The 26,487-nt window shown below is 44.2% G+C and overlaps 1 protein-coding gene and 1 long non-coding RNA gene across 4 annotated transcripts in view; one reads left to right on the forward strand and one right to left on the reverse strand.

Moving 5' to 3' along the window:
• The window catches only part of TMEM254 (transmembrane protein 254), a 13,919-nt gene extending 12,599 nt beyond the window's left edge, over positions 1–1,320 (reverse strand). The window contains exon 1 of one of the 2 annotated variants that reach the window (XM_010363268.2): positions 1,187–1,320. In XM_010363268.2, coding sequence (XP_010361570.2) covers positions 1,187–1,276 — 90 coding nt within the window. In that variant the 5' untranslated portion in view covers positions 1,277–1,320. Of the gene's footprint in view, positions 1–787; positions 954–1,186 lie in introns of those variants that run through there. The other variant, XM_010363267.2, reaches the window with a different exon arrangement.
• Positions 762–26,097, forward strand: LOC104662263. Of its 2 annotated transcripts, none has more exons than XR_747962.2 (5): positions 762–1,246; positions 13,121–13,272; positions 18,075–18,159; positions 21,313–21,502; positions 25,682–26,097. It is a non-coding gene; the product is annotated as an uncharacterized LOC104662263 (long non-coding RNA). The 2 variants fall into 2 exon arrangements; XR_747963.2 differs by having other exon boundaries at positions 13,121–13,244; positions 25,682–25,983.
• The last annotated feature ends 390 nt before the right edge of the window (positions 26,098–26,487 follow it).

A 26,487-nucleotide genomic window follows, 5' to 3' on the forward strand; every position in this document is an offset into this window, starting at 1 on the left:
CAAATAGCTTCGCCTTCCTTCAAAATTTTACCACCTTATCACTTGAGGTTAGAAGTTCGAGACTAGCCTAACCAACATGGTGAAACCCCGTCTCTAGTAAAAATACAAAAAATTAGCCGGGCGTGGTGTAATCCCAGCTACAGGTTGAGGCATGAGAATCACTTAAACCTGAGAGGCAGAGGTTGCAGTGAGCCGAGATCGCGCCACTGCACTCCAGCCTGGGTGACAGAGCCAGGCTCCGTCTCAAACAAAAAAAAAAATTACCACCTTAGCCCCCAATCTACTTTTCCACGCATCTTTCTCGTTATCCTTTAAAGAGATTATTTCTCAGCCAAACAAACGTCGCTCTTTTTCTAGGTACAGCTTTCTTCTTGCTTCCACACCTATGTCCTAACAGTGATATCCTCTTTATCCCCCCTTAACACTGAAGTCCTACCAATCCTTTAGGTTTATCCTCGTTTTCCAAACAATTCCTATTGGCTCAAACATTCTGCTTCGGAAGCCCTCTTCTGACTTGGCAGGCCTATGGCAGTCGGTCAACTTGACTTCCCGCTTCGTGAGAGGCTTAAGCTCGGAAAACCCGTTAGTAACCGTGCAGAGGTGAGGACCCAAAGACAGGAACACTGGAAAGCAGAAACCATCCCAACAGCCCACCGAACTTCCGCTTACATGAGTAACCTAGACAACCGTCAGAGGCGCGTGCGCACAGGCCTCGTTCCCACAGCGCCTCTCGCCCTACGAGGGCCCGGTGGGCCAAAACGAACGCCCGCCCCGCCCTACGCCTCACCGCGAAGTACCCCAGCCCCAGAACTGTGACCAGAGAGGGCAAGGGTCTGGCTGGACGGAAATAGGCGGTAGCCGCATTGCTAGCCTCCGACTTCGCCATCCTCTTGAAAAACCCAGACACAGAGTTAGCCGGGAGCTCTCCAGCCGTCCCCGCCTCCATATAAGAAAAGCCTGACTAGCCGGTTTCTCAGGGCGCTGGGCGCCGGCCCAAGACCCTAGCGGACCGGTATGCCTGCGTCTCATTACGGAGTCTAGTCCCTTCCCCTCCGCTCCGAGCGCGCGGGAGGAGGGATTGTGCTTGCACGACTTCCCCCGGCTCCCAGCCTGTGGGCCTAGGTCCTGGGGTGAACCGAGCGCTCGCTCCCTCGCCAGACCATAGCCGTCCAGCGGCTGCCCTTACTGTGTAGTAGCCAAAGCTGAGGGTGATGACTGTGAACCAGAACGGACTTCCTCGCTGAAAGTAGGCCGCCGTGCCGGCTGCCGGCACCATGGCTGCAACACCTTCCCGGGAGCGCGCGTCTGGACACCGTCCAGCGCGAGAGGCGGCAGGGCCGGGGCGGGCCCGCGCTCCTCCCGCCATCCCCGCAGGGAGAAGGTGGTGCGGTTTCGGAACTCTCTGAGAGCGAGTCTCCCTGTCTGGCCCCAGTATTGGGGCCTTGGAATCCCACCTGGGCCTTGGAATCCCACCTGGGTCTGGAGGGCTGGTCATCATCTTGTAGGGGAGACTCTCCTCTGTCACTTTTCTGGGTTTGAGATAAAGATGTTGGGGCCGGCGCGGTGATGTGTCCCTGTAATCTCAGCGCGTTGGGAGGCTGAGGCGGAAGGATCGCTTGAGCCCTGGAGTTTGAGAACAGCCTGGGCAACACAGCGAGATTCTGTATCGAATGAATGAATGAATGAATGAATGAGGTGTTGGAATAAATTCCAGCAATGAATGAATGAATGAGATGTTGGAATATATTCCAGCACTTTGGGAGGCCGAGGCTGGTGGATCACTTTAGTCAGGAGTTTGAGACCAGCGTGGCCAACATGGTGAAACCCCGGCTCTACTAAAAACACAAAAAATTAGGTGGTAGCGGTGGCGTGCACCTGTAGTCCCAGCCACTCCAGAGGCTGCACCTCCTCTTGAACCTGGGAGGTGAAGATTGCAGTGGGCCGAGATCACGTCACTGCACTCCAGCCTGGGCAAAAGAGCAAGACCCTGTCTCAAAAAAAAAAAAAAAAAATAGTGTTTTACTGAGAGTCTTAAGTTTTGAGGTTTTCTGTGCTGTGCACGTTGAGAAATAATGCTGTCCTCATTAGTTAAGATGTTTGGAACTATACAGCACCATGGTTATGAGCAGGGACTGTGAAACAGGCTGCCTAGATTTAAGTCCTGGCTCTGTCTTGGCTTTTTGTGTCAGCTTAGTTTAATTAGCCCGGCTGTGTCTTAGTTTCTGTATCTGTAAAATGAGAATATGCCAGTTTCTGGAACCTCGGGGTTTTTAGGGTGGGTTAAATGAGTTGATATCTGTAAAGAAAGCACAGCAGTGTCTGGCCCACAGTGCTTTGTAAGTGTGGGTCAATATCAATACTGCTGAGCCTTTAGGATGTGTGCCAGGCCCTTTGCGAACTGTTGTATCATCAATGAGTTGTGGGAGGTATATGGAGCTGAAGTGTCTGATTAAACGTGAGAGAAAGACTATTTCACCTGGGCCTTAAAAATGGGTTACTGGCCGAGCGCGGTGGCTCACGCCTATAATCCTGGCACTTTTGGAGGTCAAGATGGGTGGATCGCTCAGAAGTTTGAGACCACCCTGGGGAATATAGTGAAACCCCATCTCTACTAAAATACAAAAAATTATCCGGGGGTGGTGGCGCATGCCTGTAGTCCCAACTACTTGGGAGGCTGAGGCACGAGAATTGCTTGAGCCCTGGAGGCAAAGGTTGCAGTGAGCCAAGATCCGTCACTGCACTTCGGCTTGGGCTATAGAGTGAGACTCTAAAAAAAAAAAAAAAAAAGGTTACTATACTATAGCTGGTATTTATTGAACACCTACTATGTTCAAGGCATTATTCTAAGTACTATACAAGAATTAATTCATTTAATTCTTTTTTTGTTTTTTTTTTTTTTGAGACAGAGTCTCGCTCTGTCACCCAGGCTGGAGTGCATGGCTGGATCTCAGCTCACTGCAAGCTCCGCCTCCCGGGTTTAGGCCATTCTCCTGCCTCAGCCTCCAGAGTAGCTGGGACTACAGGCGCCCGCCATCTCGCCCGGCTAGTTTTTTGTATTTTTTTTAGTAGAGACGGGGTTTCACCGCATTAGCCAGGATGGTCTCGATCTCCTGACCTCGTGATCCGCCCGTCTCGGCCTCCCAAAGTGCTGGGATTACAGGCTTGAGCCACCGCGCCCGGCCCATTTAATTCTTAAAACAATCCTAGGCAGTAAACTATTGTCCTTATTTCAAAGAAGAAGAAACAGCACAGGGTCCCGTCATGCCCAAGTAGGTGAGGAATACTGGAAACCAAGTGGCAGCTGAGCATTCCAGTTCCAGAGAGGGCACTCTGAAACCAGCCAAGGTTCTCTTTCCTCATTTTTTACCTAAGTATCTTGGGATATAAAGTCTTAAAGAATGAATTTCAGAATATGTGAGGAAATCCGTTTCCCAGGTAGACCACAGTGCCCTTGAATATCAAGATTAACAGTAACAATTGCTGTTTTCTTAGTCCTTATTGTCCTTGATTACACTACCCTCTTTATTCTTCTCCTCCCTCTGAATAACTCCTCGTTTTCTCAGCTTTCCTTTTATTTCTTCTCTCCTAGAATAAGTTTGGCTTATTATGTTGTGTTTTCAGTACCTTTCAGATTCAATTTTCACCTTCAGATGACTAAAACAATCTCTTCAGCCCTTACCTCTTCCCAGTTGGTCACCTTTACCAAGGATTACACCTCAAAGACAAGAAGTCCATTATCATTATCCACAGAGTCCATCCTCACCAAGGCTACCCTATGTTTTTGGTTTTTTTTTGAGACGGAGTTTTGCTCTTGTTGCCCAGGCTGGAGTGCAGTGTTGTGATCTCGGCTCTCTGCAACCTCCGTCTCCTGGGTTCAAGTGATTCGCCTGTCTCAGCCTCCTGAGTAGCTTGGATTACAGGCGTGTGCCACCTTGCCTGGCTAATTGTAGAGACGGGGTTTCACCATGTTGGCCAGGCTGGTCTTGAACTCCTGACCTGAGGTGATCTGCCCACCTCGGCCTCCCAAAGTGCTGGGATTACAGGCATGAGCCAACTCGCCTGGCCTACCCTGTCTATGTTAACAGTACTTTCCTTCTACCTTGTACCCAGATTCCTTGCTTTGACTTCCCCCATATCATACAAAGATTGCAGACTAATCAGCTGTCAAGAGTTCTACTGATTGGGTAATACAGTATCTAATCCTTCTAGATTAAATCATGGTTTAATCCCCACTGTCTCAATGACTCAGTCACTCCTTCCTATTTCCTGCCACTTCAGCCCACATGCAGTCCCTTTATTGAATCTGTCTGACAAATGACAGGATCTTTTTCAAGTACAGTTCTGATCAAGGCTTTACCATACCAATTTTTTTTTTTTTTTTTTTTTTTTGAGACGGAGTCTCACTGTATTGCTCAGATTGTAGTGCAGTGGTGCAGTCTCAGCTCACTGCAACCTTGGCCTTCTGGGTTCAAGTGATTCTCCTGCCACACCCTCTCTAGTAGCTGGGACTACAGTCGAGCACCACCACGCCTGTCTAATTTTTTGTGTTTTTAATAGAGATAGGGTTTCACCATGTTGGCCAGGCTGTTCTCAAACTCCTGACCTCAGATTATCTGCCCGCCTTGGCTTCCCCAAGTGCTGGGATTACAGGTGTGAGCCACCATGCCCAGGCCTGCCCTACCAAAACTTTTCAAGAACTTCCTTAATTTTAGGCTACTGTTTTTCATTATTTCTATTTAGGTATTAAATCTGCAATGAGGGAGATATTGGAGAAATAATTCATGCTACAGTAAATGTTGGAGAGGCAAAATGGCTTGGGTCAACAGACTGCATGGAGCCAGGTTTTAGTTTCATGTCTTCTACAACCCTGCTTGAAGCCCAGCTTGTTACTTAGTGTCCTGTGTCTTCCAACTCCACACTATTTTTTTTTTTTAATAGAGACGGGGTTTCACTATGTTGCCCAGGCAGATCTCAAACTCCCAGGCTTAAGTAATCCTTCCACCTCAGCCTCCCAGAGTGCTGGGATTATAGTTAGAGGCTATACCTGGCCACCAACAGCCCAGCACTAAACATCTTACTGTTAGCGCCTCACGCACAGATAAGGAATCCAGAAGACAGTACCAGAAGATCTTTAATCAGATGTGAGTAGTTTATGTCAATTCATGAAGAACCTACAGTCAACTGGATGTTCAGAAGGGATTCCTTTCTTCATTAAAGTCACCCTTCACACATGGCAGGGGTGACTGAATTCTCTAACGTCCGGACACCCTCCACTGCCATCCCATCTGAATCAGCAGAGAAATATCCCTGGACATTTTTTACCCCTCTCTAGATGCATTAATGACCTAAATATGAAAAACAAGTGAAAGGCCGGGTGCGGTGGCTCAAGCCTGTAATCTCAGCACTTTGGGAGGCCAAGACGGGCGGATCACGAGGTCAGGAGATCGAGACCATCCTGGCTAACCTGGTGAAACCCCGTCTCTACTAAAAAAAATACAAAAAAACTAGCCAAGCGAGGTGGCAGGCGCCTGTAGTCCCAGCTACTCGGGAGGCTGAGGCAGGAGAATGGCGTGAACCCAGCAGGCAGAGCTTGCAGTGAGCTGAGATCTGGCCACTGCACTCCAGCCTGGGCGACAGCGAGACTCCATCTCGAAAAAAAAAAAAAAAAAAAAAAACAATGAAGAAAGTCTGGGAGAATAGTTTTATAGCTTTTGAGAGAGGGGAAAGAAACCTTTTAGCATGTTATTAAAATTAAAAGCCATAGAAGGAAAGATTGAAAATTTAACGCATCCAAACGAAAAGCTTCATTCATATGAATGACACCAGTAAATAAAGTTGAAAGACCTGGAAGAAGGAATTCTCCAATGTATGTAATTGACAAATGACTAAAGGATATGAATTGGGCATCCTTAGAAAAGAAAACTTGAGGCCAAGAAAAACGAAACGATGGTTCAATTTGAATGGCCCTATGGGATACGTAAAATAAAGCAAAAATAACATTGTTTTTCCCCATAAGATTGACCTATTAGATATCCAGACACATTGTAAAGAGCTGTAATAATTTAAAAAATTTGGCATTTGACATGCAGAGATAGACAAATGGATCAATGAAAAAATAATGCAGACTCCAGACATGGATCTGGTATATACATATCCAAGCGTTTATTTTATAATAAAGGTAACATTTCAAATTAAGGAAGGAATAATGGATTATTCAGTAAATAATGTTGGGGCAATTAGTTATGTATTCCAGAAAAAATATTTAAAATAATATTCCCCACTCCCAAATACAAATACACAAGTAATGCAGTATTGAGAGATACAGAGGTATTAATAAGTAGTCCTCCTTGGGGAGTTATGATGAGGATGGCTGTAGGATGGACATGTGTTGAGATACAGCAAAAAACTCTCCACACCTTCCCAAGATTATAGGATGGGGGAAGGGCGACCTAAACAAATTTACAGAAATATGAATAGAATGTTGTGTGTCCAGGGAATTAGGAGAAGATTTTTGTTGCTAGAAAAAAACAATGTGAAGAAATTAAGTGAAGGAAGTTGAGGCTGCAAAGACGGAGTCCTGATCATGAATGGCATTTGTTATCAAACTGAGGGGTTTTGATTTGATCCCTTAGCCAAGGTGAGTCAGCGAAATTGTTTATTTAATTCATGTATTATTTGTAGACACGGGGTCTCTCTATGTTGCCCAGCTGGTCTTGAACTCCTGGACTCAAGTGATCCTCCTGCCTCAGCCTCAAAAATTACTGGGACTACAGGTCAGGCTTGGGCCACCGTGCTGAGCTAATTATTAATATTATTATATTTAATAGAGATGGAGTCTCACTATGTATCCCATGCTGGTTTTGAACTCCTGGGACTCAAGCTATCCTCCCACCTTGGCCTCCCAAAATGCTGGGATTACAGGCATGAGCGACCACACCTGGTCTGTTTGTTTTAATTAGTGGAGTGAAAATATCTTGTGTACATTGAATATCTTGTGTAAAATTGGAAGCAAGGAAGGAGAAGAGGAAACATCATTGAAACAGTATAATAAGAATGGAGAAGGAAAATGCTACATTTTTTAGGTAGGGAAACCAAGGAATCATTCACTCAAATAGTCAAGAAATATTTCTGAAGACCTGGCCGGGTGCAGTGGCTCACTCCTGTAATCCCAGGACTTTGGGAGGCTGAGGCGGGTGAATCATGAAGTCAAGAGATTGAGACCATCCTGGCCAAAATTGTGAAACCCTGTCTCTACTAAAAATACAGAAATTAGCACACCCGGCATAATTTTTATATTTTTTATAGAGATGGGGTTTTGCCATGTTGCCCAGGCTGGACTCAAGCAATCCTCCTGCCTCAGTCTCCCAAACTGCTGGGATTACAGGCGTGAGCCACTGCCCCTGGCCGGGAGAAGTATGTTTGTGTAAGCAAATTTACCTTTCTATCTAGGTTCTTCAAAATTTGGATTGTAATTTTATTACAGTATAGTTATTTGGATAAGTTCAGTAAGTCTTTTGAAACAGAACAATTGAAGACACTCATTTTCTTACCAAGACTTTAACTAAAGTAGCTTTTTTTTTTTTTTTGAGACAGTCTTGCTCTGTCACCTGGGCTGGAGTGCAGTGGTGCAATCTCAGCTCAGCAACCACAACCTCTGCCTCCTGGGTTTGAGCGATTCTCCTGCCTCAGCCTCCTGAGTAGCTGAGATTACAGGTGTGCACCACCACACCTGAATAATTTTTGTATTTTTAGCAGAGACGGGGGTTTTACCATATTGGCCAGGCTGGTCTCAAACTCCTGACCTCGTGATCCACCCACCTTGGCCTCCCAAAGTGCTGGGATTACAGGTGTGAAACACTGTGCCCAATCAAAGTAGCATATTTTTAAATAAATTTCCATCAAAGCGAACTTAAAAGGAGCGTATATGGCCAATCAATTGTTGCTGCATTTTATGCAAATAATCAGGCTAGTATAGGAAGCCTAAAACTTACTTTGCACACAAATTTGGTTGTACTATAAATTATTCTTAATAGGAAAAAAAGAGGCTGGATAAATTGTTTCAAAGGAAAAGTGTAACAGTTAATACTAGATTTCACGCCTTGCTTTTTTGAGTCCAGACTGAATTATTATTTATTGGCTATAATAATCCTCTAGAGAATACCAGATGATAATTTTTCTTCATGTTTTTAGCTGGTGTCCTAATGGAATAAGTTTCTTTTTCTGTTCTGACACACAAATACTTTTGATTGTGAAACTGTCTCACGCATCCGTGTGAAGAGACCAGCAAACAGGCTCTGTGTGAGCAATATGGCTGTTTATTTCACCTGGGTGCAGGCGGGCTGAGTCCGAAAAGAGAGTCAGCAAAAGATGGTGGGGTTATCATTAGTTCTTGCAGGTTTCAGGATAGGCGGTGGAGTTAGGAGCAGTGTTTTGCAGGCAGGGGATGGATCTCACAAAGTACATTTTCAAGGGTGGGGGAGAATTACAAAGAGCCTTCTTAAGGGTGGGGGAGATTACAAAGTACATTGATCAGTTAGGGTGGGGCAGAAACAATCACAATGGTGGAATGTCATCAGTTAAGGCTATTTTCACTTCTTTTGTGGATCTTCAATTGCTTCAGGCCATCTGGATGTATCTGTGCAGGTCACAGGGGATATGATGGCTTAGATTGGGCTCAGAGGCCTGACAAACTATAAGCGTTATTTATTTCTCCTTGTTTTATTTCCAAGGAAACCAAAATCATGGTATTCTGAAGACCAGAGGTGTGAATCTCCCTCATTTGGCATCTCACTGGGCCCCGGTGCGTTTTTCACTGCAAATGCCCTGCTGCTAAAACTGTACAAGCACCCTTCCTCTAGGCCCAGGCTTGTGGAAGAGTTGGGTACATGAGACTGTAAGAGCCGGTTTTGAGGGCTAAAATTAGGTCAAGGTCAAACCCTCCAAATCAAGGAGGGGTACAAAGATGCCTAAACAGCTGGTAAAATAAGGAACTTTGCCTTCTAAACTATTATGTGTCACTGTTGCATCCACCCCAACCATAAATAATGTTTGTTTGTTTGTTTGTTTTGAGACAGTTTTGCACTGTCACCTGTGCAATGGCGTGATCTTGGCTCAGCCTCCTAAGTACCTGGGATTACAGGCATGCACCACCTCACCCGCTAATTTTGTATTTTTAGTAGAGATGGGGTTTCACCATGTTGGTCAGGCTGGTCTCAAACTCCTGACCTCAGATGATCCACCCACCTTGGCCTCCCAAAGTGCTGGGATTACAGGCATGAGCAACCGCACCTGGCCAAGAATTTTTTGCTTCCTGTAAAATTAAAGGAAAATATTTACTAACAGGATAAAGATACCTTATAACAAAGCCTCCTGGGAATAATTATCCCACTCATGAGTTGAGAACATAAATCTCTCTGTCTCTCATATATATATATATACACTCACATACACTATTTAAAATATTTCTTTCAGAACAATGCCAATGTTATATATGGTTAATTGCTATAAGTATATGAAACCAAGCTTATAGTAGCTCAACATATAGAAGTTGAAATAAGTCAGTGTTGTAACTTTGCCTTTTGGTTTTTTGTTTGTTGACGTTTTACTTAAAATAATAATTTAAGAGGCAATGAATACCTGTCCACATCCTTCCTATCTGGCCTAGAACAATTAATTGGCTATAAGTCTTTTGACCTTTTTTTCTTTGAGACGGAGTTTCACTCTTGTTGCCCAGGCTGGAATGCAATGGCACAATCTTGGCCCACCGGCAACCTCTGCCTCCTGGGTTCAAGTGTTTCTCCTGCCTCAGCTTCCCAAGTAGTTGGGATTACAGGGATGCACCACCACGCCCAGTTTATTTTGTATTTTTAGTAGAGACGGGGTTTCTCCATGTTGGTCAGACTGGTGTCGAACTCCCGACCTCAGGTGATCTGCCTGCCTCATCCTTCCAAAGTGCTGGGATTCAGGGTGAAGCTGAATCTTGGACGAACCCAAGCCTCCGCCTCCGCGCGACTCCGCGGCTGCAGGGAAAGAGCTCTTTTGACTCTTAAGGCCCTCAGCCATAGGAAGTCCCACCAAGGGACAGGATGGATGGGGGGCAGGCAGCCATGCCACCCTGGCAATGCTATGAGACAAAACAAAGATTTGATGGCAGCCGGCGCAGTGGCTCACGCCTGTAATCCCAGCACTTTGGGAGGCCGAGGTGGGCAGATCACCTGAGGTTGGGAGTTCAAGATCAGCCTGACCAACATGGAGAAACCCCGTCTCTACTAAAAATACAAAATTAGCCAGGTGTGGTGGCACATGCCTGTAATCCCAGCTGCTTGGGAGGCTGAGGCAGGAGAATTGCTTGAACCCAGCAGGTGGAGATTGCGGTGAGCCAGAGATCACGCCACTGCACTCCAGCCTGGGCAACAAGAGCGAAACTCTGTCTCAAAAAAAAAAAAAAAGGTTTGATGGCCTTTGATGTTTCCCCTGGTAAATATTGGCCAGAAGGGGAGACTGTAAACCAAAAATAAAATTCTAAGGCCCTCCAACCATCTGAATGTACTTCCTCCTCAGCCATGGCTCTTTTGAAATTTAACCTGAGAGACTGTTTCAGACCATGATGGGAAGTGGCAGTGAGACATGCCTCTGTATACATCTCTGCCATTAACATCAACACAGACTTTAAGTCTGATGAAAAACATTTTACAACCTATTCTTTCTGAAACCTACTACCTAAGGCTTCCTCTATAAATAAGAATGTGGGTCTCCACAATCCTTTGTCTTAACCTAGGAATTCCTTTCTGTTGATCCCAGGTTTTTAGATAAACTCAACCAATTGTTAACCAGGAAAATTTTAAATCTACCTATAAGCTGGAAGTGACCGCCTCCCCCCCCCCCCCCCCCACCACCTGCAGCTTCAAATTGTCTCACCTTTCTGGACCAAACCAATGTATTTTCTTCTTTTTCTTTTTTCTTTTCTTTTCTTTTCTTTTTTTTTTTTTTTTTTTGAGCAGAATCTTGCTCTGTCGCCCAGGTTGGAGTCCAGTGGCGCAATCTTGGCTCATTGTAACCTCTGCCTCCTAGGTTCAATCAATTCTCGCGCCTCAGCCTCCTGAGTAGCTGGGATCACAGACGCATGCCACCATGCCCAGCTAATTTTTGTATTTTTAGGAGAGACAGGGTTTTGCCATGTTGGCCAGGCTGGTCTTGAACTCCTGGTCTTAAGCAAACCTTGGCCTCCCCAAAGTGCCAAGATTACAGACAGAAGGCACAGCGCCTGGCCATATTTATTAAATATACTTGATTGAAGTATCATGTCTCCCTAAAATGTATAAAACTAAGCTGCACCCCGACCACCTTGGGCATAGGTTTTCAGGACCTCCTCAGGGCTGTGTCACAGGCCATGGTCACTCATATTTGGCTCAGAATAAATCTCTTCAAATATTTTACAGAGTTTGACTCTTTTCGTCAACACAACTGTGAACAAGACAAATTCTCTCAGGTTGAGCATACTGTAGTTCATGTGACAGACAACGGAATAATCAATAAGGATTTACTGGAGGCAGCATAATCATGTTTTAATACAGGTTTCTATTTTGTACTTATGAGATTCTATATTCAAAGATTGTAAACAGAAATGTTCTCAGGGCATTGAATTAATGAATGAGGGGGCAGGGATAATCCACCAGGGTGTTGTGGTAGAAGGGAGGAGACCAGGGTGTGTTTGCCCTTCCTAAAAATCTTCAAATAATGATAATGATGATAATTAGGTTTTGTGCAGAAATTTGACCTATATGACACTTTTAAAAAATATATTTATATGTTTGGAAAGCGGTTAGCTTATTTACTGTTTTTAAGACAGAGTCTCACTCTGTTGCCCAGGCTGGCGTGGGAGTGGCATGATCTCAGCTCACTCAACTTCTGTCTCCCAGCCTCAAGTGATTCTCGTGCCTCAGTCTCCCGAATAGCTGGAATTACTGGCATGTGCCACTACGCCCAGCTACTTTTTGTATTTTGGGTAGATACGGGGTTTTGCCATGTTGGCTAGGCTGGTCTCAAACTCCTGGCCTCAAGTGATCTGCCTGCCTCAGCCTCCCAAAGTGTTGGGATTACAGGTGAGCCACCGGGCCTGGCTAGTGGTTAGCTTAAAAATGGTGCAAAGTAAAAATGTAATAAATGTTGGTTATTCTTACTTTCGTTAGAATTTAGTGAAATAAGTTTTGTGATATGAAAGAGGCAGACGAGTAGCTGAAATTTAGTTTGAGGAAATGTAAGTTCATTGAATAGGCAATTGACATAAAATCATCAACAAAACTCAGCGTGTTGAAAGCCAATTTGCTGAATCACTGGTTTGCTAAATTCACTGGTTGTGTCATGCCTTAATAGTAATGTTAAAGAGCTTTATCGGCTGGGCGCGGTGGCTCAAGCCTGTAATCCCAGCACTTTGGGAGGCCGAGATGGGCGGATCACGAGGTCAGGAGATCGAGACCATCCTGGCTACACGGTGGAAACCTCTCTCTACTAAAGAATACAAAAAAACTAGCCGGGCGAGGTAGCGGGCGCCTGTAGTCCCAGCTACTCGGGAGGCTGAGGCAGGAGAATGGCGTAAACCCGGGAGACGGAGCTTGCAGTGAGCTGAGATCCGGCCACTGCACTCCAGCCTGGGTGGCAGAGCGAGACTCCGTCTCAAAAAAAAAAAAAAAAAAAAAAAAAAAAAAAAAAAAAAAAAAAGAGCTTTATCAAACATGTTCACTTTTGGTCATGAAGAAGGCAAATGCTACATTTTTGAAATAAGGAAAACCAAGGACTAAACATGCTTTTGGACATTTAAGTTAAATGAACTTTTAACATTCCAAAAGCAATAGGTGAAATAAATAATAAATTCATTGTATCCAAAAATGGAGAAAATGTCCCCAAAATCTGGGAATTTCCTGCCCCCAACCCTGAAAAAACAACAACAAAAAAAACAACAAAAAAACCCAAAACACTTAAGGAAAACAAAATCATTTTATAGAACACTAGAATCTTAAACTCACCTGTTGTTAATGATGTCTTTTTCATTTTAACCAGATAACCATTTAAATCAAATTGCCATGTTGAGAATTTTCTTTTGGTCAAAGTGTTTTTCTTCCAGAGTCATTTGGAACTCTTCTGTGGCACCTGAAGCAGATAGATGAAGCCAGGGGTGCTGAGAGTATCTCAGAACCTGGAGATGGACAAGGCTGGTTAGAACATTTAGAACAAAGATTTCGCAGGTGGTGAGAGTCTCAAAGGCGAAGCTGAATGGTAGTATAATTTAAAAAAAAAATTTTTTTTTTAATATTATTTGGGGGGAACAGAGTCTTGCTCTGTCACCCAGGCTGGAGTGCAGTGGCACTATCTTGGCTCCCTGCAACCTCCGCTTCCCAGGTTCAAGTGATTCTCATGCCTCAGCCTCCCGAGTAGCTGGGATTACAGGCACGCGCCACCATGCCTGGCTAATTTTTGTATTTTTAGTAGAGACGTGGTTTCACCATGTTGACCAGGTTGGTCTCGAACTCTTGACCTGAAGTGATCCGCCTGTCTTGGCCTCCCAAAATTCTGGGATTACATTTGTGAGCCACCACTTCCGGCCTGAATGGTCACGAAACTCCCTGCCAATCGTTCTAATAAGTTCTGACTTTTCTTTGCAGGTGATAATTGGGAGTTACGTGTTTTTTGTTTTGTTGTTGTTGTTGTTTTAGAGCCTTGCTCTTGTCGCCCGGCTGGAGTGCAATGGCGTGATTTCGGCTTACTGCAACGGCCGCCTCCCAGATTCAAGCGATTCTCCTGCCTCAGCCTCCCAAGTAGCTGGGATTGCAGGCACCCACCACCATGCCTGGCTGATTTTTGCATTTTTAGTAGAGTAGGGGTTTCACCTTGTTGGCCAGGATGGTCTCGAACTCCTGACCTCGTGATCCACCCACTTCGGCCTCCCAAAATGCTGGGATTACAGGCATAAGCCACCGTGCCTGGTCTGGAAGTTATGTATTTTTAAAAGTTCACCAGAATGTTGATTTTCGGAGACTCCATTTGTGCTATTCACAGCTGCATTGCAGGTCTCAATACACAGCACTCAGTACAACTGGGCCCTTACTGTTATGAGGTATTTTGAAAAAGGATGAAGGACTCAGTGGGCATCCACTGAAGCCGAGCTTAATAAAGAATCTGGGCCAGGCGCTGTGGCTCACGCCTGTAATCCTAGCACTTTGGGAGGCTGAGGCGGGCGCATCACCTGAGGTCAGGAGTTTGAGACCAGCCTGGCCAACATGGTGAAGCCCTGTCTCTACTAAAAAGACAAAAATTAGTTGGGTGTGGCGACAGGTGCCTGTAATCCCAGCTACTCGGGAGGCTGAGGTAGGAGAATCCCTTGAACCCAGAAGGAGGAGGTTTCAGTGAGCCGAGATGACGCCATTGCACTCCGGCCTGGACAACAGAGCAAGACCCTGTCTCAAAAGAAAAAAAATATCTGAAGTAGGGGAGTTTTCAAGGAAAACAAAGATTGGCCAACAATGTTCGATGAGGTAGGGAGGAAGATTAACCGTAAGATCGGGCAATTTAGGAGTTGACTTGTTAACTTTTACCAGTGATGTCTAAACAATGCAGTGAGAACAGAGAGACTGGAGTTGAGAAAAGAATGAAAAGCAAGAAAGTGAAGGTCCCTTGTAAAAATGTTTTTCGGAAGCAGCTTGATGAGTGGGGGGACGGGGAAGGTCGCCACCTAGTGTGATTTCAAGGTACTGAGAGTAAAATTAAGCATGGGCCGGGCTTGGTGGCTCAGGCCTGTAATCCCAGCGCTTGGGAAGCCAAGGTGGGCGAATCACCTGAGCTCAGGAGTTTGAGACCAGCCTCGGCAAAGTGGCGAAACCCGGTCTTTAAAAAAAAAATACAAAAATTAGCCGGGTGGGGTAGCGCGTGCCTGTAATCCCAGCAACTCAGGAGGCTGAAGCAGGAGAATCGCTTGAGCCTGGGAGGCGGAGGTAGCAGTTTGCTGAGATCTCTCCACTGCACTCCAGCCTGGGCGACGGAACGAGACTCGGTCTCAAAAAATAAACAACAACAAATCAACAACCACAAAGCGGGCACGAATTACTAGGAAGACAAAAAAGCCAAAGAAATCAGCATAGGCCCAGTCTAATTTTGGTTTGCTCTGCTCTCTCAGTCGTTGATATTCTCCAAGACTTCCAGCTACCGAAATATTCCTTCAACTACCCCAAAGCATCTGGCACTGCTCAAAAGGACCTGCTGAAGTCCCAGGATGAAAGGAGATTATGTTAACCACGGAAATGAAGAAAACCATGAGTTGTTCCTCTTGCTTTTTCTTTTCTTTTTTTTTTTTTTGAGACGGAGTCTCGCTCTATCGCCCAGGCTGGAGTGCAGTGGCCGGATCTCAGCTCACTGCAAGCTCCGCCTCCGGAGTTTACGCCATTCTCCTGCCTCAGCCTCCCGAGTAGCTGGGACTACAGGCGTCCGCCACGTCGTCCGGCTAGTTTTTCGTATTTTTTAGTAGAGACGGGGTTTCACGGTGTTAGCCAGGATGGTCTCGATCTCCTGACCTCGTGATCCACCCGTCTCGGCCTCCCAAAGTGCTGGGATTACAGGCTTGAGCCACCGCGCCCGGCCTCCTCTTGCTTTTTCTTATTTTTCATTGCAGAGGCACGATCCACCCTGGAATGAACTGAGAAACTGAAATCATTTGGGGCTCTTTCCTTCCTGCAAGTCAGCCATGACCTTGCCCAATTAAAACTTTATTTTCACCTGCTTTAATTCCTGCTGGTTATTTTCTTCTTCTTAGTTTGACCTCAGGTAAATTAGCTAATCTCTCTGTGCTTCAGTAGTCATCTGTGTAATAATATATATCCCCGTAAGGCACTGTAAGATTTAGGTAAGACAATGTCTGAAAAATCTGTTCTTTGGGGTGGCCATATAATGAGTCCTCATAAATTGTAGCAATTTGTTTAAGTAGAACGAAGAATATATGTATTGCTCTGAATTAAGAGGGGTTAATATAAAACAGTTGTCGAGCATGAACTGCATTTTCCAAACCTGGAGGACAAAAAACCTTTCAAGTGTTATTACCTTACCCCACACATTTGGGAAAGTACAATGTCCTAGAGTTGCAAAAAAAACCAGAAAAACCCACAGTTTCCTTGTCTGTAATATGGAGGTTTTGGCTATCTCATAGGGTGGTTTTTAGAATAGGATGAATTAGCAAATGGTCTAATGTTCATAAAACATTCGTTTTATATATTTTAATGTCCTTATTCAGTGTTAATCTGTGGTCACTCCTGCCTCCAATCTCAGTATTCTGTAAGCAATGATATATCAGGCGATGTGGATCTTCTGTGAGCCTGACAAGGCTTCCATCCTCACAGAACGTGCAGTCTATAAACGTGAAAGTGATGGCCACAGGCACGAGGTTCAAGGTCAGACTGCCTGGGTCAGAGGCTCACTCTGTGGTCTAAATCTTTCTGCCCCTGCGGTCGTCAAGTCTAAGTAGGATTAAAATAGTATGTGCCATGCGTGTCCGTGTGAAGAGACCACCAAACAGGCTTTGTGTGAGCAATAAAGCTTTTTAATCACCTGGGTGCAGGCAGGCTGAGTCCGAAAAGAGAGTCAGTGAAGGGAGATAAGGGTGGGGCCATTTTATAGGATTTGGGTAGGTAAAGGAAAATTACAGTCAAAGGGGGGTTGTTCTCTGGTGGGCAGGAGTGGGAGTCACAAGGTGCTCAGTGGGGGAGCTTTTTGAGCCAGGATGAGCCCAGAAAAGGACTTTCACAAGGTAATGTCATCACTTAAGGCAAGGACCGGCCATTTTCACTTCTTTTGTGGTGGAATGTCGTCAGTTAAGGCGAGGCGGGGCATTTGCACTTCTTTTGTGATTCTTCAGTTACTTCAGGCCATCTGGGTGTAAACGTGCAAGTCACGGGGATGCGATGGCTTGGCTTGGGCTCAGAGATCTGACAGTATGCACTTTATAAGGGTGTTGTAGGGATTAAATAAGCAAATTGTTTTCACTGGGCGCTCATTGAGTGAATGGGATTTGAAAAGTTAGGTAAAGCCATCAGGAGGTGTGCCTAGGGTGGGGCTGTGCCTAGGGTGGGACTGTGTCTGGGGCAGGGCTGTGTCTAGGGTGTGTGTGGGGAGGGCGTCTCAGGGTTATGTTTGATGATTGCTGCTGCAGAGTTAATCACTCTGTCTTTCAGAACCTGGACTAGAGAGTCATCTTAACTTCCAAGGGGGAGTTTCTTTGGTGGAGACCAAAGCGTGTTTCTTTTGCAAGAGGCTCCTTAGCTGATGTATTCGTGTTTTGTATTAATAGATGTTTGGACTTTTTTTTTTTTTTGAGACAGGATCTTACTCTGTCGCCCAGACTGGAGTTGGGGAATCTTGGCTCACTGCAACCTCTGTCTCCTGGACTCAAAGCTATATTCTCCAGCCTCAACCTCCCAAGTAGCTGGGACCACAGGCGTGCGCCACCACACCTGGCTAATTTTTGTATTTTTTGTAGAGACAGGGTTTTGCTATGTTGCCCAGGCTGGTCTCAGACTCCTGAACTCAAAGCAATCTGCTCACCGTGGCCTTGCAAAGTGCTGGGATTACAAGCATGAGCTACCGTGCTTGGCCTTTCATCTTTTAAAAGTGCAAGCTTATAGACTGGGAACAGCTCCTGTCATCAGAGTAATTGTGTGTGGTTGCTGTGAGGTAGAATTGGGGATAGGACTTTACTAGAGGCTCAGGTATTTAAATCTTAACCCATGATGGCATTAAAAGATACTTTATATTTTAGAGATACATATGGACACGTATTTTTGGGTGAAAGACATATCTGAGATTCACTTCAAAATAATGAGGGTGAGGTGTCAAGGGGATAAAATTGGCCATGTAATGCTATATATTACATTTCAGTGATAAGATCATCAGGCTAATTATACGCTTCCCTCTACTTTCCTGTACGGTTAAACGTTAACAGTATAAATACTGAAGACAAAAACGTCCTCAAAGCAAAAGAGATATACTGGAAGAATTGTAGAAATGGCCCTGGGCATTTTTTCCCCTTTAGTTCACAGATTTGATATTTCATGAAATTCAGAAATAATTTGGAGCTTTTCAAACCCGAGATATGGAAAAGTGACACTCCTGTTCTCTGGGAAGGTGCACTTGCAAAGTATGAGGATTCTGGATTTATTTTTCTAGATGAACCCTAGTTGAGAGAAGGCTCCGGTTAGTTCTAGTGGTGCCTTGTACCTTAATACGTTGTGTTTTATGAGTAATAACCTAAGTCAAAGCTGCCCCAACTATATACAGTGGGCCCTGAAGTCCACTGGGCCCATCACTATGTTACAGGGATGAGAATCTGCATCAAAGAGCCCTGGAAGCAATCATGGTTCAGCTGTGATTCCTTTAGAACACGAAGTCCTCCAAGAAGATACCATAGGAATGGCCTCCATCCCAGGGCCTGGAGAGCAGCCAGAGACAAGGAGAGTGGCCCAGGAGGGCAGTGACAGTCAGTGCTACACTGGCCTGTCAGCCTCAGAGCCAGGATTTAAACACAGGTAGAGAGCCGGGCACGGTGGGTCACGCTTGTAATCCCAGCACTTTGGGAGGCCGAGGCGGGTGGATCACGAGGTCAGGAGATCAAGACCATCCTGGCTAACATGGTGAAAGCTTGTCTCTACTAAAAAATACAAAGAAAAAAGTTAGCTGGGCATGGTGGCGGGCGCCTGTAGTCCCAGCTACTCGGGAGGCTGAGGCAGGAGAATGAAGTGAACCCGGGGAGGCAGAGCTTGCAGTGAGCCAAGATCCTGCCACTGCACTCCAGCCTGGAGGACAGAGGGAGACACCATCGCAAAAAAAAAAAAAAACAATACAGGTAGGCAGGCTCCAGAGGCCCTGCTCCTCACTGTGGGGCTATGGCCATAAAAAGCATGTTGGTTTGGTTGCTGTTTTTACTATAGGTACTGAGTTTTTATTTTAAGAAACTCATGTTTTTTACGAGTGTTAGATGTGCACGTTTGCTTTTGAGAAATGTTGGGAACGTTTTATATTGAGTCATGGCTATTGGAAACAATATGCTGCTACGAACACAGGTGTATAAATTGCTGTTCACATCCATGCTTTCAATTATTGTGGGTATTTACCCAAAAGTGGAATTGCTGAATCATATAATAACATTTAATTGTTTGAGAAACCATCAGACTGTTTTTCTTTTCTTTTTTTTTTTAGACAGAGTCTCACTCTGTCACCCAGGTTGGAATGCAGTGGTGTGATCTCGGCTCACTGCAACCTCTGCCTCCCAGGTTCAAATGATTCTCCTGCCTCAGCCTCCTGAGTAGCTGGGATTACTGGTGTACACCACCATGCCTGGCTACCTTTGCATTTTTAGTAGAGACGGGGTTTTGCCGTGTTGGCCAGGCTGGTCCTGAACTCCTGACCTCAGGTAATCTGCCCACCTCCGCCTCCCAAAGTGTTGGGATTACAATGCAAGCATGAGCCACTGTGCCTTATATGGCCACACCATTTTACATTTCCAGTGTTTAGGGACTCCAATTTCTTTACATCCTCGAGAACACTTACTGGTTTTGTGTGTGTGTGTGTTTTCTCTCTCTCTCTCTTTTTTTTTTTTGACGTGAGCTATCCTATCCTAATGGGGTGAGATGATGTATCACTGTGGATTTGATTTTTTTTTCATTTCCCTAATGATTAGTGATGATGAACTTTTTTATGTGCTTAATGGTCATTCATATACCTTCTTTGGAGGAATATCTGTTCGAGTCCTTTGCCCATTTTAAAATCAGGTTTTTTTGTTTGTTGTTGGGTTGTAGTTTCTTGATATGTCTTTGTATTAACCCCTTATGAGACATGATGTGCAAATGTTTACTTCCATTCCACAGACTGCCTTTTCACTCTGTTCATTGCATCCTTTGCACAGAAGTTTTCAGTTTTGGTGCAGTCCTATTCTCTTGTCTGCGTTTTTGATGTCATATCCAAGAACTCATGCCAAATCCAAAGTCAGGTTGCTTTTCCCTTCTGCTTTCTTTTAGAATTTTATACTTTTAGCTCTTGCATTTAGGTCTTTGAGCCATTTCAAGTTACCTTTTGTGTATAGTGTAAGGTTAGGGTCCAACCTGATGATATTGCATGGAGATACCCAGTTTCCCCAGCACTGTTTGTTGAAAAGAATGTCCTTTCCCCAGTGAATGGTCTTGATACCCTTGTGAATCATTTGACCATGTTTGTGAGGATTTATTTCTGAGCTCTCTAGTCTATCCCACTGGTCTACATGCCTGCCTTTGTGCTAGTACCAAACGGTAATTGCAATGGTAACCTCAAGAAAATATCTACAGAATATATATACACTTGTACTTCCACTAGTACCACATTGCTTCATTGTAGCTTTGTAGTAAGCTCTGGAATCAGGAGGTGTGAGGACCTTCAACTCTGTTCTCCTTTTTAAAGATTGTTTTATCTATTTAGGATACCTTGAGATTCCATATACCTTTTAGGATTAAATTTTCTATTCTGCAAAACATGTCTTTGGGATTTTAAAAATAGGAATTGCATTAAAGCTGTAGATCACTTTGGGTAGTATAGACATCTTAACAATATTAGTTCTTCTAATCCAGGAACACAGGATAACTTTGTATCTTAATTAAAAAAAATTTTTTTTGTTTTTTGAGACAGGGTCTCACTCTGTCACCCAGGCTGGAGTGCAGTGGTGTGATCATGGCTCACTGCAGCCTTGACCTCCTGGGCTTGCTCAAATGATCCTCCCACCTCAGCCTCCCAAGCAGCTAGGTTAACAGGCATGTGCCACCATGCCCAGCTAACTTTTAAATTTTTTTATTTTATCTATTTTTTTTTTTTTTTTTTTTGACAGGGCCTTGCTCTGATGCCCAGGCTGGAGTGCAGTGGCACAATGATGACTCACTGCAGTCTTGAACTTCTGGGCTCAAACAATCCTTTCGCCTCTTAGCCTACCAAGTAGCTGGGATTGCAGGCATGCACCACTATGCCTGGCTAAGTTTTTATTTTTTAGAGATGGGGTCTTGCTGTCTTGCCTAAGCTGATCTTGAACTCCTGGCCTCAAACAATCCTTCCATCTCAGCTTCCTGAGTCAAGGGGATTACAGGCTTGAGTCACTACACTTGGCTAATCTCATTAGTAATTTTATTGTTATGTACGGGTATGAGATTGGGCTCCACTTGTAAAAAATTTTATGAAATAGCCAATGACTAACTTTTTTTTCCCTCACTGTGGATACTACTAGTATTCTCCAGTGTTTTTCTCTCTCTGTACATTTTTCAGGATCTCCCATTGACAGTCATAATGAAGTAAGAACAAGAAGACGGGGAAGAGGAAGTGTAAAACCATGGCATAAATTTACCAAGGATAAGCTGAGTGTACTTCAGCAGTCATTTGCACAGAATCCTTATCCTAATTTTACAACCAGGGAAAAACTGGCTGGACAATCTCTTGTCCCGTGTTTGTAGTTGATGTAAGTAAAATATTAAAAGCTTTGCATGAGTGTATCTTTTTATAGATAATATGGAAAATGTAAAGAAGCATGAAAAAGTTTAATAGCATTTTATCACGTAGCACAAAGTGATTTTTTAAGGCAGGGTGCAGTGGCTCACGCCTGTAATCCCAGCACATTGGGAGGCTGAGGCGGGCAGATCACTTGAGGCCAGGAATTCAAGACCAGCCTGGCCAACATGGCAAAACCCCGTCTCTACCAAAAATACAAAAATTAGCCAGGCATGTTGGCATGTGCCAGTAATCCCAGCTACTTGGGAGGCAGAGGCAGGAGAATCCCTTGAACCTCGGAGGCAGAGGTTGCAGTGGGCCATAGCACCACTGCACTCCAGCCTGGGCCACAGAGTGAGATTCTCAAAAAAAAAAAAAAAAAAGCTTTTTTTTTTTTTTGGTTGTTTTTCATCTCAGTGTAGGTGTGAATATATTATGTATGCATTTTATGGAAAAATAGACTATTGTGAGGCAAATTTGGGAGCAGTGTCCAGTTAAGAAGCTATTGTAGGCTGGCTGTGGTGGCTCACAACTATAATCCCAGCACCTTGGGAGGCCGCAGTGAGTGGATCACCTGAGGTCAGGAGTTCCAGACCAGCCTGGCCAACATGATGAAACCCTGTCTCTACCAAAAATATAAAATTTAGCCGGGTGTGATGGCACGTGCCTGTAATCCCAGCTACTCGGGAAGCCGAGGTAGAATTTCTTGAACTCAGGAGGTGGAGGTTGCAGTGAGCCAACATCAGGCCACTGCACTCCAGCCTGGACAACAGAGCGATACTCTGTTTACTGTTGTAATTCTCCAGGATAGAGACAGTGATGGTTTTGACAAGGGTGCTGGCTGTGGAATTAGAGAACTGGGAAGACCTTTAATTTTTGAAGGTGGAGCTGCTTATAGTTTGCTGAGCTTTTGGGGATGCAGTGAGCAGGCCAGAGGTAAGGATAGCTCCAAAGTTTTAGCTTGAGGAAATGGAAAACTGGAGATGCCTTTAACTAACAGGGGAGCTTGGGAGAAGAGCAGTTTTGTGTCAGACATTTGGAGTTTTACTTTGGACATGTTAAGTTTGGTGTGCCAATTAAACCTCCAAGAGGTTTACTTACTTCAAAGAGTAAGTAGAAAGTTCGCCATGCAAGTCTGAAGTGCAGGAGGAATAAATTGGCTTGATAGTGTCGCGGGACTTGGCATAGAACCCCACAGCATCAGCAGTTGCTTTATAAACATTTATTGCATGAACCAGGATTTTGTTTGGGGATTTTCTGATATGATTGTTGTAAATTGTTAAAGCGCAACATCTTATTGTATTTGAATTTATATTATTTGCACACACAATCTTTTCTCTAATCCCTTGACAGATTATATATACACATTTAAGGAGACTTTCATATTTCTCTTCTGTGTTATCCATTGACTATTGAATATATTAGTTGCTTGACAGATGGACAAAATTGTTTTAGTGAAAACAAAGAATATAAGCGGCTTTGGAGAATAAAATAAAAGTATAGGCAAATATTGCGTAATGAAATTTTTATAAAAATTTTGTGAAGTAGGCCAGGCATGCTGGCTCACGCCTGTAATCCCAGCACTTTGGGAGGCCAAGGTGGGTGGATCACCTGAGTTTAGGAGTTCGAGACCAGCCTGGCCAACATGGTGAAACCCCATCTCTACAAAAATACAAAAATTAGCTGGAAGTGGTGGCAGACACCTGTAATCCCAGTTATTCAGGAGGCTGAGGCGGGAGAATCGCTTGAACCTGGGAGGCAGAGGTTGCAGTGAGCTGAGATGGTGCCACTGCACTTCAGCTTGGGTGACAGAGTGTGACTCCATCTCACTCTGTTCTGTGAACTGAAAACATTTCAAGGGAAATACAAACCAATGCTTTCCTGTAAATAAGTAGAAAATCCAAATAAATAACCAGGATAGAAATGGAAGGACTGGTCGATTTTTTTTTTTTTTTTTTTTTTTTTTTTTTAAGGGACAGGGTCTCACTCTTGCCCAGGCTGGAGTGCAGTGGTGCAATCATGGCTCACTGCAGCATCGACTCCTTGGGCTTAAGTGATCCCACCTCAGCCTCCTGAGTGGTTGGGACCACAGGCCATGATGCCTGGCTAATTTTTTTTTTTTTTAATGTAAAAATGGGGTTTTGCCATATGGCCTAGCCTGGGTTCAAACTCCTGATTTCAAGGAATCCTCCCGCCTCAGCCTCCCAAAGTGCTGGGATTACAGCATAAGCCATTTCTCCTGGGCTTGGTCAAATATTTAAGTAAACATTCTTATACTGTTCATTTATTTACATTTCTAACTTTGTAACAATTGGATTGCTCATGGTCAAAACTGCTTTTTAATTATTTTTTATGCTTCCTGCTTGTCAGAGGGATAGATTCCTAAAAGGAAGTTCATAGATAATGGCTGGTCAAATTACACTGAATTGAACTGACCTGCATGTGCTTAAAGAAAGTGCCTATGATGTGATCAGGAAGCAAGCCTGGTTGAGGGGAAGGCCACAGGAGGCTCTGTCATGAGACAGTGAGCTCTTGTCTTTTGGTTGGGTCCTCATGAGATCTACCTCCTAATGGCTCTATAACGTCTGACTTCTAGAGGCGCAAGTTGACTTGCACCTTATATTTCTGTAAAATATGTATAATTATGTTGTGATGGTGTTGTGAGAAGAAAATGAGTATGTCTGGAGGTGTCAGGTTTATTGTGCATGGTCGCAATTTTATTTATTTATTTATTTATTTTGAGATGGAGTCTTACTCTTTTGCCCAGGCTGGAGTGCAGCGGCACAATCTCAGCTCACTGCAGCTTCTGCCTCCCGGGTTCAAGGGATTCTCCTCCCCCACCTCCTGAGTAGCTGAGATTACAGGTGTGCGCCATGATGCCCAACTAATTTTTGTATTTTTAGTAGAGATGGGGTTTCCCCATGTTGGCCAGGCTGGTCTCAAACTCCTGACCTCAGGTGATCTGCCCGCCTCAGCCTCCCAAAGTGCTGGGATTACAGGCGTGAGCCACCACGCCTGGCACACAACTTTGTTTTAAGCAGTCATTATAGGTTTGGATCAGAGATCTTTCTAACTTTAAGTGCTGTTAACCTAAAGCAATTCTGAACCTTTAGACAGAGGGGTCTAGGAGATATCAAATATTAAAAGGCCCCCATGCATCCTTACCTGTATGGTAGGGCTCTAGGTGCCCTACCACAACCAGAGCTTATTAGGATGGAGAGTCTAAAACAATGTTGATCATTTCTCCCTTCCCCAAACCCCTAGGGATTAAGGTTGGCATGTGTAATTATCCTCTCTTTATGGGGGAGGGAAAAAAATGAAGACTAGAGGTGTCAGATGGAATGCTCAGAGTCACATATAAAATGCCTTGTCCAAGTTATTACAAACTCTTGCTTGTTCTTTTTTTTTTTTTTTTTTTTTTGAGACAGAGTCTTGCTCTGCCACCCATGCCAGTGTGCAGTGGCACAATCTTGGCGCACTGCAACCTCTGCTTCCTGGGTTCAAGCAATTCTCCTGCCTCAGCCTCCCAAGTAGCTGGGATTATGGGCACACGCCACTATGCCCAGCTAATTTTTGTATTTTTTTAGTGGAGACGGAGTTTCACCATGTTGGCCAGGCTGGTCTTGAACTCCTGATCTTGTGATCCGCCCTCCTCGGCCTCCCAAAGAGCTGGGATTACAGGCATGAGCCACTGTGCCTGACCAACTCTTGGTTGTTCTATGCTTAGCATTTGAATACAGTGAATTTAAGAGTATAATTTAGAGGATATTGAATCATAAGTTTATCCTGGTAGGTCAGTTTGAGTAAAATAAGTAAGTTAGGGAAAGGCTGGAAGTCTGTTCTTTCCAAATGCGGAGGATTACAAACAGGTTGCTGGGAGATTTTGAAAGGTCCGGGTTTGCATGTACAAAAGGGCCACTGCAACTATGGGGCAGTTGAGATTTTGGGATTGTGCACAATTTATAACCTCCATAATGTGCGGCCCCACAAAGGATTGCCTTCATTATTTGTGTCTTATTCAAGTGAGGAAACAAGCCAGTGATCATCCTGAGACTAAGCTTAACTGTAAAATTCTCCTACATTGTGGAAATGCATTGTACAATATAACTTAACAACCAGATTGAATTAACAAACTGTTCTTTCTCTTTAGAACTGGTTTCAAAATAAAAGAGCCAGACTACGACCTAGAGAGAGACACAGAATGTTCGCTGCCGGGAAACTGCATGATTCCTTTGCCAAAGGCCACCCATTTACAAGAATCCAGGGAAACCAGGTGGAATCTCCCAAAGATGACCCTGAGCAGAACTTCTTGTACCCAGGAAGTTCTACTGGGTGGAACTGGCCACTCTTCCGTGGAGACACAGGGGATTCCCAATTAACATGATGGCTCAAATAATTCTGTAGCCTTATGAATTAAAAGGAAACTAAGCTGTGATTTGCAGTATCCAGGTGACACAGAAAATGGCCCTTCTAGATGTAGATCAGCGTTATTTCCTCATCCTTCTGCGTCTCCTCCTCAGTATTCTGACAGGGATAAGCCTGAGATGGGGGAAAGCCAGCATGCAAGGATCTCCCCTTTGCACTGTGTTCGTGGTATGCAGGGAGACAGGCAGCTTAAAAAAAAAGAAAAGCCTAGATCTGTGTAATTGTGTGAGTGTTCTGGGACATACTGTTTATAAAAAATCAAGTTATTGAATAGTTTGATAATACGATAATCATGAAAATAAAGGATAAAGCAGCAAGTAATGATTATTCTTCCATATATACATCCATTCACATATGGAAAAAATACAAAAACATGAACAGGGTTTACGTTCACTAAATTACTAAGAGTTACATTTGGATAAGGAAGAAAATTTTTTTTTCTTTAATGTTATGAAACATACCTTGTAAATGTGAATAAAAATTCTAGAACTTTGATTCATCAGATTTCATGTATACCTAATTACCTCAGCT

This window comes from Rhinopithecus roxellana, chromosome 11, assembly GCF_007565055.1.
Source record: "Rhinopithecus roxellana isolate Shanxi Qingling chromosome 11, ASM756505v1, whole genome shotgun sequence".
NCBI lineage: Eukaryota > Metazoa > Chordata > Mammalia > Primates > Cercopithecidae > Rhinopithecus > Rhinopithecus roxellana.